Here is a 13,788-nt window from a genome sequence, read left to right on the forward strand (position 1 = left end):
GTGGTACACGCTTCCGAAATGTTGAAGAAGTGCGAGAATGGGTGGACGAATGGATTGCTTCGAAACAAACATCGTTTTATCGAGATGGTATCGCCCAGTTGCCAGAAAGATGGCAAAAAGTTGTAGAAAGTGATGGAAAATACTTTCATTGAAATAATTTAAATAAATTTTTTACAATAAATGCTTTTTCTCAGTATTTTTTGGGCGGAAACTAAGTTAAGGTCCTAATATTAGGTTTATGAAACATCAAAATATTCTTTTGTTCGAACATATAAAATCATTCTTCTTTCTTGTACTAGTTCGACATTGTGGAAACGTCCGGAAAAATACAATCCGATAATGTACAATTTCCAACTAACCATTCCGAAGAACTTTGTGATTTGTTGAAAGATTTAAATCGTACTTTAGTCATGGATATGTTTCTAAGTGTATTTGGCATGGAGGAAAAGCATTGTCCGATAATGGCTGTAAGTTGAAGATTCGATTACCAGAAAATAATTTTGTTAAAAACATGAATAATTCACTTTTCTTTTTTCTCTCACATATATGCACACACATATACATATAGCGAGATGTATTGGAGTTAAGTACGCTCGAACCGGAACTGTTTACGCACCTTGGCAATGGACACTTTAAGTTCACAGTAACTTTAGAAAAATCCGAAAATGCGAGCGAGACGACCTATTTTTCTTACTTGGGTGCGAATATTACTCTAGATCTACAGACGAAACATTGTATCGATAACATAAACGCATTCGGTAACAAATTGCTACATAATATTAATTAACAACACACTGGTTTTATAATTGATGGCTCAGACTCTCCTCCGCAATTTTTGTGGGAGCGTAGAACGTAGATTATTCTCTTAAAATGAGTCAGTGAAATATCACTGAAAGCAGTGAATATACACTGATTTGCAGTTATAAGTGTTGCACTGAAAGTGCTCAGTGCAATACTTATAATTGATATCAGTGACTATTCACTGATTCACTTTAAGAGAGTAAGGTGAACATAAAAGTCCTATATCGTTTTGCAATATTTGCAATAATAATTCTTTAATTATTAATTAATGAACAGTGAATGATCACGCACGATATGATAGATGAGCTGTAATGGCGATGTGTGCTGTTGTGTACTTACATATTAGGTGAAATTGAATAAAAAAGCCCTTTATCATTTTGCAAATAACCACATAGATTTCTAGTTATTAATGAAAAAAGCTGTTACATGATTGTGTGCGATAATGCACAAATCTTCTTTAGTTAATATCTAAAAATCTATGTGGTCATTTGCAAAATGGTAGGGGGTTTTTTTGTTCAGTTTGACCTATATATAAATATACAAGTATAATTCAGTTTGACTTATAAGTAGACAGACTGTGCCACTACAACTCATCTACTATCGTAATCTCATTCACCATTCTTCTTTAATTCATATCTCGAGATTTATTGCAAATATCGCAAAACGGTATGGGACTTTTATGTTTACTCCAATCCGTCTTACATTCCCATAAAAGTTGCGGAGGAGAGTCTGTGGCATCTTGTATAATGTAACACATTATATTGTAAGAATAGATTGTACGAATTTAGAAACAGAACAGAAACATAAATACAATAGAAGTAATTGGCACAATAGACACGAGGATCATGACCTATACTGTCTTTTTTAATCTTACTTTTTAATTACTTTCCTTCGTATTTTGCGCTTACAAGTAGATTTGCACTCAAGTCACTAGTCTCTATCTACTTAACCCATTAAGACCCAAGAGAAAATCGTTAAGGATAGGCTTTCAAAAATTCTAAATTAGGGCAAAACGTCGAAATTTGTTAAAAAGTGAAAAAGAAATTTGTGTTAGATTTCAAAATTCAAGATGGCGGACCAATATGTTGGCCCGAAAATTTGAAATTTTGACCTATTTGAGTGAAAATCTGTAGGGGGGGTTTTGGGTTCGCTGAGTATGAATATGCATTTATTTTTTCAAAATTTTTCAAACGTAACGTTTTGAAACGTACTTTCATTGAAATAAATCAAAATTAAAAATTTTTGGCCGCTATATTGATTTTTAAAGTCAAAAGACTATTTTTCTTCTACAGTCTGCTAAAGTATGATGTTTTGCCCCAAAACAAACACCTTCGAAAGATAGCTTATAATTTGGTTGGATTTTTCGCCAAATAACAAAACTATGTCAAATTTTCGCATTTTTGGGCGGCCATATTAGATCCGCCATTACGAATTTTGAAAAAATAAGTGCATATTCATACTCAGCGAACACCAAACTCCCCTATACGGATTTTCACTCAAATAGGTCAAAATTTCAAATTTTCGGGCCGACATATTGGTCCACCATCTTGAATTTTTAAATCCAACACAAATTTTGTTTCACCTTTTAACAAATTTCGTCGTTTTGCCCTAATTTAGATGGTTTTTAAAAGCCTATTCTTAGCAGTTTTCTCTTGGACCTTAATGGGTTAAAGCGACTTCCCTGCCCACAGACCAAATTCCTTAAAATATGTATGTTGGATGACGCGTAAAATCACTCACAGTGATGATATTTCTCTCACGCGGCATTGTTATTATAATGTGGCACGATAATCCGACGTAATCACGAAAATGGCTCTCGTTGTGGCGCGCTCGCGTAGCCCACTCCGTGAGGATTTATAACTTGATTACATAAGCTTTCACGATAGACAATATCACACCGTTTATGAATTTTTCGTTTGTCACGAGATCACGAGGATGGATAACGAGGTGCCAAGTTTCATAAGCACATCCTTACTTATCGAGCGGCTGCATCATTGACACAATATGTGTTAGTGCGAACACGCGGGCCCGCGTACACCAGCGAGCTGAGTACGAACAGCTCGCGAGAAACCGTCTAAACGTCTTATCAACCTTCATCGGATAATATCGGTGCCTGAACCTGAACGTAATGTTTATGAGTAATGGTTCGAGATCGCGGCGGTGAGGTCGACTCCGGTGAACCGTACGCGGAATTCGAGATTTAGATACAAGCACCGAACTTAACGTCGAACAAGCCGCATCGCCGTTACATGTCACAGTCCTCGGGCCCATCTTCCGCCGGATTTGCCAGCGGTGTTCCGTTTGTGTGTTTGGCACCGTGGCTATTCAATTGATTTAAATTTTATGTTCCTACCTCGAGCGATACTTCCTACCGCCTTCAGCTGTGCTTGGCGAGCGCGAGCTCGCATAGCCGAGTTATTTCTCTATAAATTTTAAGTAACTGATATCTTCTTCCGAGACACACGGGTGAGTTATACAATACCCACTCGTATCATGCGTTACTTTACAAACACGATGCAACACGAATATACAGGGTGTCTGGTAACTCACAAAGAAGCTGCAATGTACAGGTAGATTAGGTCAAATTGAAAAAAATATTTCTCTATCATTTCGCGAACAATCACGTAAAATTGTAAGTTATTAATTAAAGAAGATTCGTGGATGATCACGCGCTATACGGTAGATGAGCTATGATAGCGACATTTACTTGTATATTAAGTTAAATTGAACAAAAAAGTCATCTACGATTTCTCAAATAACCACGTACATGTTAAGTTATTAATTAAAGATGTTTGGTGTACAGTTGTGTGTGATAATGCACTAATCTTTCTTAATTAATAAGTAAACATCTACGTAGTCATTTAAAAAATAGTTTATAGAATACTTTTTTATTCAGTTTAATCTATATACAAGCATACATCGCTATCACAATTCATCTACCATATGGAACGTGATCATTCACGAATCTCCCTGGATTAATAACTCAATTTTGTTGAGTGGTTGTTCGCAAAATGATAGAGGAATGTCTTATTCAGTTTAACCTAATCTGCATGTACATCGCAGCTCTTCTGTGAGTTACCAAACACGTATAACAATCAATATTTAATATACGGAAAAAAAGTTTGGTTGAATCAACCAAATTTCTGGTGAAATATGAACAAACCAGAAATTCCGGCTAAAGTTACCAGAATTCTGCTCAAGTTAACAAGATTTCTGATTAACTTGAACATAATTCTGATAACTTAAACTGAGTTTTTCTGGTTCGTTTATATTTTACAAGAAATTTGGTTAATTCAAGCAAACGTTTTATTATTTAATATTTAATTTTAAGTTTTATATTCGACTTCAGCAGACGCAAAAACATGAAGATATAGCAATTTTATACATTTCTCTTATGAGCAAATTTTGGCTTTTTTTCAATATTATTCTTTGGATGAGTGTGAGGATTATAAATTCGTTTGTTTTTCGTCGCTAGCCTTTTTTGTCCAGCACAATCACTTTTATGAAATATGATTGGCTTTAATCTGGATGAGTGCCACAAAGACGCATTTTTTTTACAAATAGTTCAGATAGAAATTTTGTCGATTTATATCGATTAAATACAGAACATATGCGATATCGCAGTGTTTGCTATTCATTTATCCATCTTAAATAATTTCTGCTATCTAGATAATTTTTACCATGACTGCAAGATCATTTTTTGAATGAAAGAAGTTTAAAGCCATTCTGAAATTGCGTAAACGTAAGAGCTAACCTATCAGAATGTTTTATTCACCGATTGCTTTATTCTAGTTGGTTATTCTGGTTACCGTAGTCACTTATTACTTACAACTATGCTTACACAATTGTAAAATGGCCTTTGAAGTATAAACTCGTAAACGAAATAAATTATGTTTATTTCTTACTCAAACTCACGCGTTAACCTTACTCCGCATATTACAGACGAGTTTTAGTGTTGGTTCTCGTTTATAGCTTCGTCGCGACTGTAGCGAGCGTTATCGCGGTAATTATACACGTACGGTACATAGAAAACTAAAAATATATAAATTGACATGCAATTAAGGAATATGCACATATATAAGCGCGCCGTTTGTTCGTCATGTACTCATGCGCTAAATTTACACAATTATTGTTCTCAACGCAAACGTAACGGTTACGATAACGTATCCCCTCGTTAATTAATGGCACTGCGAGCGCGCTAATTAACCGTGGGCGTATTATGCGTGCGGTTGCGAAATCGACCGTGCGAACATCGGTATTGATAAAAGTGCGATAATACGGCGTGGCCGCCTTTCACAGGGCGAATGTATTCCCGTCGCGTATGGCGAAGGATACGTAAGCGCGGGGACATCGATAAGCAGTGCGTGATCTTCCGTGTAATAAGTAAAAATAGTCAGCAGCTGACGGAGGAAGAGAGACGTGCAAAATTTACCGATACTCACGACGCATCCTCGCGACGTGCGAGCGCGCGCATAGTCGCCCAAGTCGCAAGAACGGAACGCTCGTCTCTCGTTGGCGGAATCCGCTCGCTCGCACTGCGCGCGTGTAAAATCTTGCCGCGTATCTGCACGCAGGATCTGCAATCTCGCGCGAAGATACCCGAGCTTCACCCTCGTCCAACGTCAGCGGGTTTTATCGAAAGAACAAATAAGCTTAATAATCGCGCGAAGGTGCGTCCGACGCGTCCGATCGGGCCGGGCATTGTCGAAAGCCAGTCGAGAGGTGCCGATAAGGTCAGACTTTATCGCTGGATTTCAATACACCCGATAAACATTCGAGTATGAGGAGAGCCTGATTGCCGGGAGGAAACCTGTATCGAGGGGCTCGCGTGCGGAGAGGAGGGCCGGAGGACGGGAGTGTCGAAGAGGGTGGAAGGGCTCCGTCGGCGAAGGTGATTCATTAGTCGTACAACACGGAAGTGTTTGGACCATGCGGATTCCCGACATGTTCCCCCGCTCGTGTGCGTGTGCGCGCGTGCGCGCGCATGTGTGTGTATGCGCATGCGTGCGCGTGCAGCGAGCAGGACCTCCGGGGCCAAAGCGGGCTCTCTCTCTCTCTCTCTCTCTCTCTCTCTCTCTCTGTCTGTCTGTCTCTCTCTTCGTGGGCCCCTCCGCGCCTTATTATGCGCGACGGGGGCCTCTCGAACGAGCCGAGCGTTTCGGCCGATCCTCGGCTCTTAAAGCTTAAAGGACAGAGTATATCGTGATAATTCTTCCCGTTCGATCGCGCGGGCCAAAGTCCGCTCTTTCCTCCTCCTTTCTTTCTTTCTTCCTTTTTAACTTGGCGTTGTCGCTCTCTTCTCCTTCCCTTTCCGTAGGGAGCGGAGTCATCCACCTCGCCGCGAGAGAAGTACTCCGAGTAAGCAGGTGGAAACGGATATAAGGGTCGTGGCGCGCGAGGAGTAAGAATGGCTTCTTAATACCGCACCGCGACGCCCGCGCGCGTTACCCCCTGTAGCTAATCTAGAATTTATGTCGCCTGTAACTTGGTGAGGCGCACTTTATTACGTCCGGAATATGAGAATTTCATCTGCCGCGTGACCTCGCGACGGTGTCGAACGGGGTAACTTGATACACCTCGGTGCTAAATTCACGGTCGTGTTAGAAAGCTTCATCCGGTTGCATTGGATCCGGTACCCGCGATATTATAAGTTCTTTCTGATGCTTATATAGTGAATATCGGTGTACTCTCCAAAGTACAAACGGAGTGTATTCTTCATTAAAATATTATACTTATAACTGTTGTTAAATTCAGTTAGAAGTCAATTAGAAGTTCAGTTAGATCCAATTATAACACTGCAATCAGTAAAATTTTGCTAAAAAAGTCAGTCGATAATACGCAGAGAAAAATACCATTCTACTCCTAAGAAAAGGATTACTCACTTTCCTTTTTTTTTTTAATAATGGTCATCTTTAACAAAGAACACTTTCTCTCGTTAATAATCTTAAAGTATACTTATTATAAATTTTAGAAAAGCTCATTATTCACATTATTCAAATTTTTACTCATTATTCAGATCTTTTTGCGATCGGCAAGACGCGTCATGCATCAACGTAGCGAGTCGCTCGTATGGTTAGAAGCTGTCGGATCGAGTTCGCCGTGACGATGTCGCGGTCACTCGAGGTTCCCGAAAGGTTGTAGACTGCTAGCCTCAGCCACCGTGCTTGTTAACATGGCGAAACCGTCCATAATTGCGCGGCCAGAATGTAAGCAAAGTCGCGCGCTCACGGTGTGGAATCACGAACCTGTCCGCCCGTAAGAAGACCGCCGGAGCGTCTCGGATTCCGCCGGAGCGTCTATTAGTAATCGCGCCGGAATCTTCTCACGCACCGCAAGGACCGCGAATTCTGCAAATTGCTTTCTGCTTCCTGGTTCGCCGCGGCTCATTCTCCGCCTGCCGATCAAACGGTATCTCGCCGGTATAATCCGGAGAATCCGTCGACCTTCCGCCGGCGGATTACGCGACGACGCCGGAGTGCAACAGGTCGCCGGGATTCTCTTCGCGCACGAGCGAAGCGTCGTCGAGGACGCCGGGATCATTCTTCGGCGATTTCCGATCCAGCCCCGCCGAACAATGATCGACCGGCCTTATCGCCACGCGGAAACTCCACTCCGGCATCGTGAACGCTCTAATTATCCGGCCATTAGTTAGGCACGAGTAAGTCCCTGCGGTGGGTAACGCGCGTCGATTATACACAAGCTGACACGCTCTGAGACGGCGTTTACCAGCGCGAGACGTTTCTTGTGGCGTTATCTTTTATTGTGCCTTACGATACTATCGATCATCAATTACGCTATCGGAAACGTTACGCCAATTACGTTAAGAGAACTCTTCTGGTTGGACGATTTCTCCCTCCGCCGATTAATTACAACGATGCCCCCCTCCCTCCCCCCCCGTTCGAATGAAATATCGGCGATATTAGCGCATTCGTATACGCTATGTGTACAGTCGCGGACGGAGCTGGCAGAGATTATACACGCGGATCTTCGCGCGCCTGGCGAACCCGCTGCTGGCAGCGTGACGAGTCGCAAGTCATTCAGCATTCCTGTTACGGCGGAGCCGAGGAGTCGGTACCTCGCTTGGTTCCCCGCGGTCCTTTCAGCCGGCAGCCAACGTCGTCGGAGTCCCAAAAGGACCGAAACGCGAAGCCGGTCCCCGACCGAGCGCTCATACGCGGCCGTATGCGCGCACACGTATGGCCGCGATCGGAATAAAAGCGGGCAGACCAAGTGCGCGGAGAACGCTTTCATTCGGCGTCGCGGAACCGGCGATATCGCGACAGTTATTGCCGTTGGAAACAACGGAGAACCGGCGATGCGAAATGTTTCCTGTCGCGAGCTCGCGTGAGAGCCGATAGCGCGGCGCAAAAATATGCTCAATGAACTTCTCTAACTATTTAACAACTTTAGCCTTTGGATTCCGTTGAGCGTCGGGTGAGAGCCGTATTAGCTTTGTCACGATGCAACAGATTAATTCCCTCGTCATACATTAATTTTTACTGTATATATCAATTATCTTCCTCTGCGATTTATGGCATATTGGAGCGCGACTATTTTTAGTATGTTCTGCGTGCAACTAAGATAAACGTCCCAGTGGTCGAACATACATGTCCCAATGACTGACATATTAGTTTTGTATTTTTCTTTGTTGAAATGCTTTTCAATATACAAAACAATATAATAAATGAAAAGAAAAAATTTAGTTACTTTGTGATTTTGTTTCATCTATTGATAAGCATCTTAACAAACACAAGTATATTATTAGTAATTAAATTATCGGTAAATCACTAGGACGTTTACCTTATACATTTTATGCGTTTTCCGCCATTTGGAGGCGTCAAGATTTCAATTTCCTATTACGCTTGTCAAGCATACACCGATCTTTCAAAAAATATATATGGAAAAAATATTGTGGTAAAGATTACAATACAATTTTAGTAGTTCGAGTATAAAGTAGCACACGGAAATTATGAGACATAATAAAAATGACCATAACTATAATAATGTTTACTACATTTATGGTAATTTTTACTATATTCATGATCACTATGTCTTATTATAATTTTCATCATAATGCCAGTCTATTCCTGGACTATTAAAATTATAGTGTAATCTTTACAACAATATTCTCTCCGCGTAAATGTTAAAAAGTTCGGGTCGAAAGTAGGACTAAAATTTCGACTCGGGCAATTTTATGCGTTTTCCGCCATTTGGAGGCGTCAAGATTTCAATTTCCTATTACGCTTGTTAAGTATACACCGATCTTTCAAAAAATATATATGGAAAAAATATTGTGGTAAAGATTACAATACAATTTTAGTAGTTCGAGTATAAAGTAGCACACGGAAATTATGAGACATAATAAAAATGACCATAACTATAATAATGTTTACTACATTTATGGTAATTTTTACTATATTCATGATCACTATGTCTTATTATAATTTTCATCATAATGCCAGTCTATTCCTGGACTATTAAAATTATAGTGTAATCTTTACAACAATATTCTCTCCGCGTAAATGTTAAAAAGTTCGGGTCGAAAGTAGGACTAAAATTTCGACTCGGGCAATTTTATGCGTTTTCCGCCATTTGGAGGCGTCAAGATTTCAATTTCCTATTACGCTTGTTAAGTATACACCGATCTTTCAAAAAATATATATGGAAAAAATATTGTGGTAAAGATTACAATACAATTTTAGTAGTTCGAGTATAAAGTAGCACACGGAAATTATAATGAGACATAATAAAAATGACCATAACTATAATAATGTTTACTACATTTATGGTAATTTTTACTATATTCATGATCACTATGTCTTATTATAATTTTCATCATAATGCCAGTCTATTCCTGGACTATTAAAATTATAGTGTAATCTTTACAACAATATTCTCTCCGCGTAAATGTTAGAAAGTTCGGGTCGAAAGTAGGACTAAAATTTCAACTCGGGCAATTTTATGCGTTTTCCGCCATTTGGAGGCGTCAAGATTTCAATTTCCTATTACGCTTATTAAGCATACACCGATCTTTCAAAAAATATATATGGAAAAAATATTGTGGTACAATACAATTTTAGTAGTTCGAGTATAAAGTAGCACACGGAAATTATAATAAGACATATAATAAAAATGACCATAACTATAATAATGTTTACTACATTTATGGTAATTTTTATTATATTCATGGTCACTATATCTTATTATAATTTTCATCATAATGCCAGTCTATTCCTGGCTATTCCTGGATTATTAAAATTATAGTATAATCTTTACAACAATATTCTCTCCGCGTAAATGTTAGAAAATTCGGGTCGAAGGTAGGACTCGGGCAATTGAACTAAAACAATACTAGTTCCTTACCGATAGCACTGTCGCTTGAGTTCCCGTCGAATGCTGCTGCGCGTCCGTATGAAGCGCAGCGCGCCGCTGCCGAGGGAGCCCGCGCGTTTCTCCCCTTTCTCGAAGGTTGGCAACCTCTGGTCAGGTTGCAGGCCGTTCTGCACACCGTCATCCATACCTGTCGCACCCCTGGATCACCGTGTCGGAAGCCTATGCCGAGACTGTCTCGCCGCGACTCGCGATTCTCACGTCCTCGCCGGATTCACTCGGCCGCATCCGGTATATCGCGTTCACCACCGACGGCGCGACGAGAAGGAAGAAGAAGAGGGCGACGACGACGAAGCGTTCTCGCGGCGTCGCCGTGGTGGCTCGCGACGGTGTGTAACAGCCTTTAACCTCTAACGGATCGGTCAAGCCGCTTCCTGCGACGCCGTCGATCGTCTCCTTCGATTAAACGCCGCGCGCGAACCGAGAAAAGTAAAACGCCGATCGCTACCGCACGATAATGTCCTCCCCCCGTTTCGCCGCGCGAGCGCTAATCAATTCATCTACCACCTCGAAAAAGCACCGTGTCGAAGCGCCCTTTTCATCGGCAATTATACGGATTTAACGGTGCTCCTCGTTGGAGACGTACACTGCCGTTCGCCTCGGCCGATTCGTGTCTCCTGTCGTCGTCGTTGTCGTCGTCGTCGTCGTCGTCCTTGTCGTCGTCGTCGGGGGAATACCGTCCCACGGGTAATCGCTACCCGTTCGCTCTTCGCCGCATCATGGTAAATGCGGAAAATGAGTATCCGTTAAACGACCGCCGCTCATATTGTTTATGAGCGCGCTCAACGCCGCCGTCGATTACATAACGGCCGTCGTCGAGCGCGTGCACGCACGATCCGGGTTCCTCGCCACGGGTCGTGTGGTCGAACTGGTCCTCCCGACCTACCGGTTGACTCCGGCCAAACGGAGTTCGCCCGACGCCACTCTGCGCGCACCTCGCCTCCGGCGCGTCACCGATCTTTTCGATGGATTATAGATCGAGATCGCGTTTCGCCACCGTGGAATCGATCGAGTCTCGAGAGTTTAATTAACGCTCCGGCTGTCTCCACGTTAACGAAGAGTCCCCGTATTCTTGTCTTCCCAAATACCGCACTAGAATCGCGGGTTGAAGTCGCCTTTTATCTTCTTGCACTTAATTATTTGTCCGTTGTACACTTGTTGTTGTTGGCTGTTTCCAAATCCCGAAATCCGAGTGCGGTCTGGTCGATGAAGCCGTTTGCAAAAATACCATCACGGCGCGAGCTTCTTCGAAGGTTGCCGATTTCGCGTTACGGTATACTCGGCGCTTTAAGCAAACGGTTATTGAGAGCTCGTGCACTTTCCGGTGTGTCTCCAATTAGTCGGACGACCGGTCTATCACTCGTGGCTCAAGAGCGGGAACTCCGCGCCGACTCCTCGTGCACTCGTGTCTTTGTGCTCATCTTTCTCATGTGAATTTCATTACACGGCACTGCGATATACCGTCGATTACCACCGTATAATCGAACAGGGATCTCCGGCCGGAGAGCGTCCGATCCGAGGCGCAGAAACTGGTCGGCCGAAGTCGAATCCCGGCGTCGAGATGCGCCGGTTTACCGTTCGCGTACGCGGCACCAGGAGCAAATGTGGCCCCCAGTGGTAGCGCTCTGAAGCGACACCTGTGAAGAGACGCTACCCTCTTCCTCTTCTTCTCGAGCCTTCGGCCGCGAACGCCCTCCGAGTCGAGTCGCGCTCTCTTCCTCTCCTTCTTATTCTTCCTCTTCTTCTTCTTCTTTCTTCCTTTCGCTCCCACTTCTCGTGATAACAATGAGGTTACGAGTATCCAGTCGATAATGGCGTCCGATAGAGAGACAGGCAGGCAGATACACACACGCGCGCGCTCGCGCACACACGTATACACATACACACATACACACTCACCGCGCTTGATTAACAGTATCCGCAGAAAATAGAGGATAAAACGCGAAGAGGATGCGCGACGCCGTGAAAGGCGGGCAAATTAATAGCGTCGACTCGTTCAGTCGCGTACGCGGCCCTCTTAATTCGCGCGGCGTCTAGTCTTCGCCGCGAGGAGTATTTCACGCGTTTTCGCGCTCTTCTCAGCGCGTCAATAACGACGACGTGACAGACGCACTGACTGAATCGGAGCGCCGGGTGTCTCGAGCGCGCCGAAATGCGCGTTTCGTTAGTAATTGCATTCTACGTATTTGGAGAGACGTCGTTAAGCCGCCGAGAGGTGTATTATGAAAAAAAGCAAGTGGAAAAGAAACGTAATGGCCGCGAGTCCGTTCGAGACATCGAGTCACGGCCACGTAATAAAAGCACGTAGGGTCCGCGCGGCGTGCCAAGAGAAACTGCTCGGTATTCTCTCTTTCTCTCTGCTCTTCGGCTCTCCTAACCGATCTCGGCACCAAGACGCGCGCTTCGGCTCGGCTTTCTTACTCTCTACGGTCCTCTGCCCGCGCCAGCCTGCCGCAGTCGCAGCAGGTACCATCGCGAGTACCCGTACCCTCCGCGTGTACCCGATCATCACGTCGGCTCGACAATAACAACAATGCCGGTAACGAGCCCGGCTCGGATCGCAACTACGCTCCGACACATCCTAATCTTCATCGGCTCCGTGCTCGGACGACCCTTCCGCGAGGCAACGTGGACCTCGTACCTCGACGAGACGTCACGGAGATGTCGAAAAAATCTTTTCCTTTTTCGATCGGAGTCAAAATTCCCGAGTCAAAATTTTGATTCTACACTGAGAAAAATTATTCGATAAAAAGTTAACAAACGGATATTTCAGATTAAAATACCGATGAATTTTTGTATCTGATCAGAAATATCGATTTATAATTTTTTGATCGGTTTATCTGATGAAATGTCATTACGAACGGAAGTATTCGATTAAATTTAATCGGATATAAAAATTCATCGATATTTTGATCGAAAATATCCATTTGTTAATTTCTTATCGAATAATTTCTCCCAATGTCCTTCAGATCTCAATATTCCATCCAACGTCCTCATTCCCAAGTAGAAACATCTCAGAAAAAAACTGATTACTGGCCAGTAACTAGACAGTTTTTACTGGCTAGGATTAATTAGACAGTTACTGTTTTGAAACTTGGCAGAAAATACTGGCTATTTTTTCATGGCCATACTAGTCATAATAGACTTGAAATAATAATAAGTAAATACTGAACAGTTTCTGTCCATTAAAAGCTCTGAAAATACTGTTCAGTATTTTTGGGCCAGTTATTTGTCAGAAATTATGCAAAAAGATAATAAGTAAATATTGAATAGTTTCTGCCCAGCAAAAATTCGGAAATTATTGACGAATTTTTTTGAGATAGTTCTTGGCCAAAATAAAATAAAATATTTTATTAAAGATGATAAAAATTTTTTTAAATAAAAATTTTAAAAATTTAATTTTAATAAAATTATTGTTTCGATATATATATATATATATATATATATATATATAGTTAAATTATTTATAACTATTAATAAACTAAAAAAAATAGATACTGATCAGAAACCGATAAAAAAATGCTTATAAAATAGTCAAAAACTACATAAAAACTAGTAAAAAACTGCTAATAAACAGATTAGATATTGATTAAAATC

At 42.0% G+C, this 13,788-nt stretch overlaps 2 protein-coding genes across 2 annotated transcripts in view; one reads left to right on the plus strand and one right to left on the minus strand.

Annotated features, from left to right (window-relative positions):
- The window catches only part of LOC116842046, a 3,280-nt gene extending 2,345 nt beyond the window's left edge, over nucleotides 1-935 (plus strand). The window contains exons 3-4 of the mRNA XM_032810691.1: nucleotides 300-467; nucleotides 569-935. Coding sequence (XP_032666582.1) covers nucleotides 300-467; nucleotides 569-787 — 387 coding nt within the window. The 3' untranslated portion in view covers nucleotides 788-935. The remainder of the gene's footprint in view (nucleotides 1-299; nucleotides 468-568) is intronic.
- LOC116842033 overlaps nucleotides 1-10,426 on the minus strand; it is a 36,239-nt gene extending 25,813 nt beyond the window's left edge. The window contains exon 1 of the mRNA XM_032810673.1: nucleotides 10,165-10,426. Coding sequence (XP_032666564.1) covers nucleotides 10,165-10,319 — 155 coding nt within the window. The 5' untranslated portion in view covers nucleotides 10,320-10,426. The remainder of the gene's footprint in view (nucleotides 1-10,164) is intronic.
- Between the last annotated feature and the right edge of the window lie 3,362 nt (nucleotides 10,427-13,788).

This window comes from Odontomachus brunneus, unplaced genomic scaffold (assembly GCF_010583005.1).
Source record: "Odontomachus brunneus isolate Ranch 3 - 2012 unplaced genomic scaffold, Obru_v1 Obru_scaffold_020, whole genome shotgun sequence".
Classification (NCBI taxonomy): Eukaryota; Metazoa; Arthropoda; class Insecta; order Hymenoptera; family Formicidae; genus Odontomachus; species Odontomachus brunneus.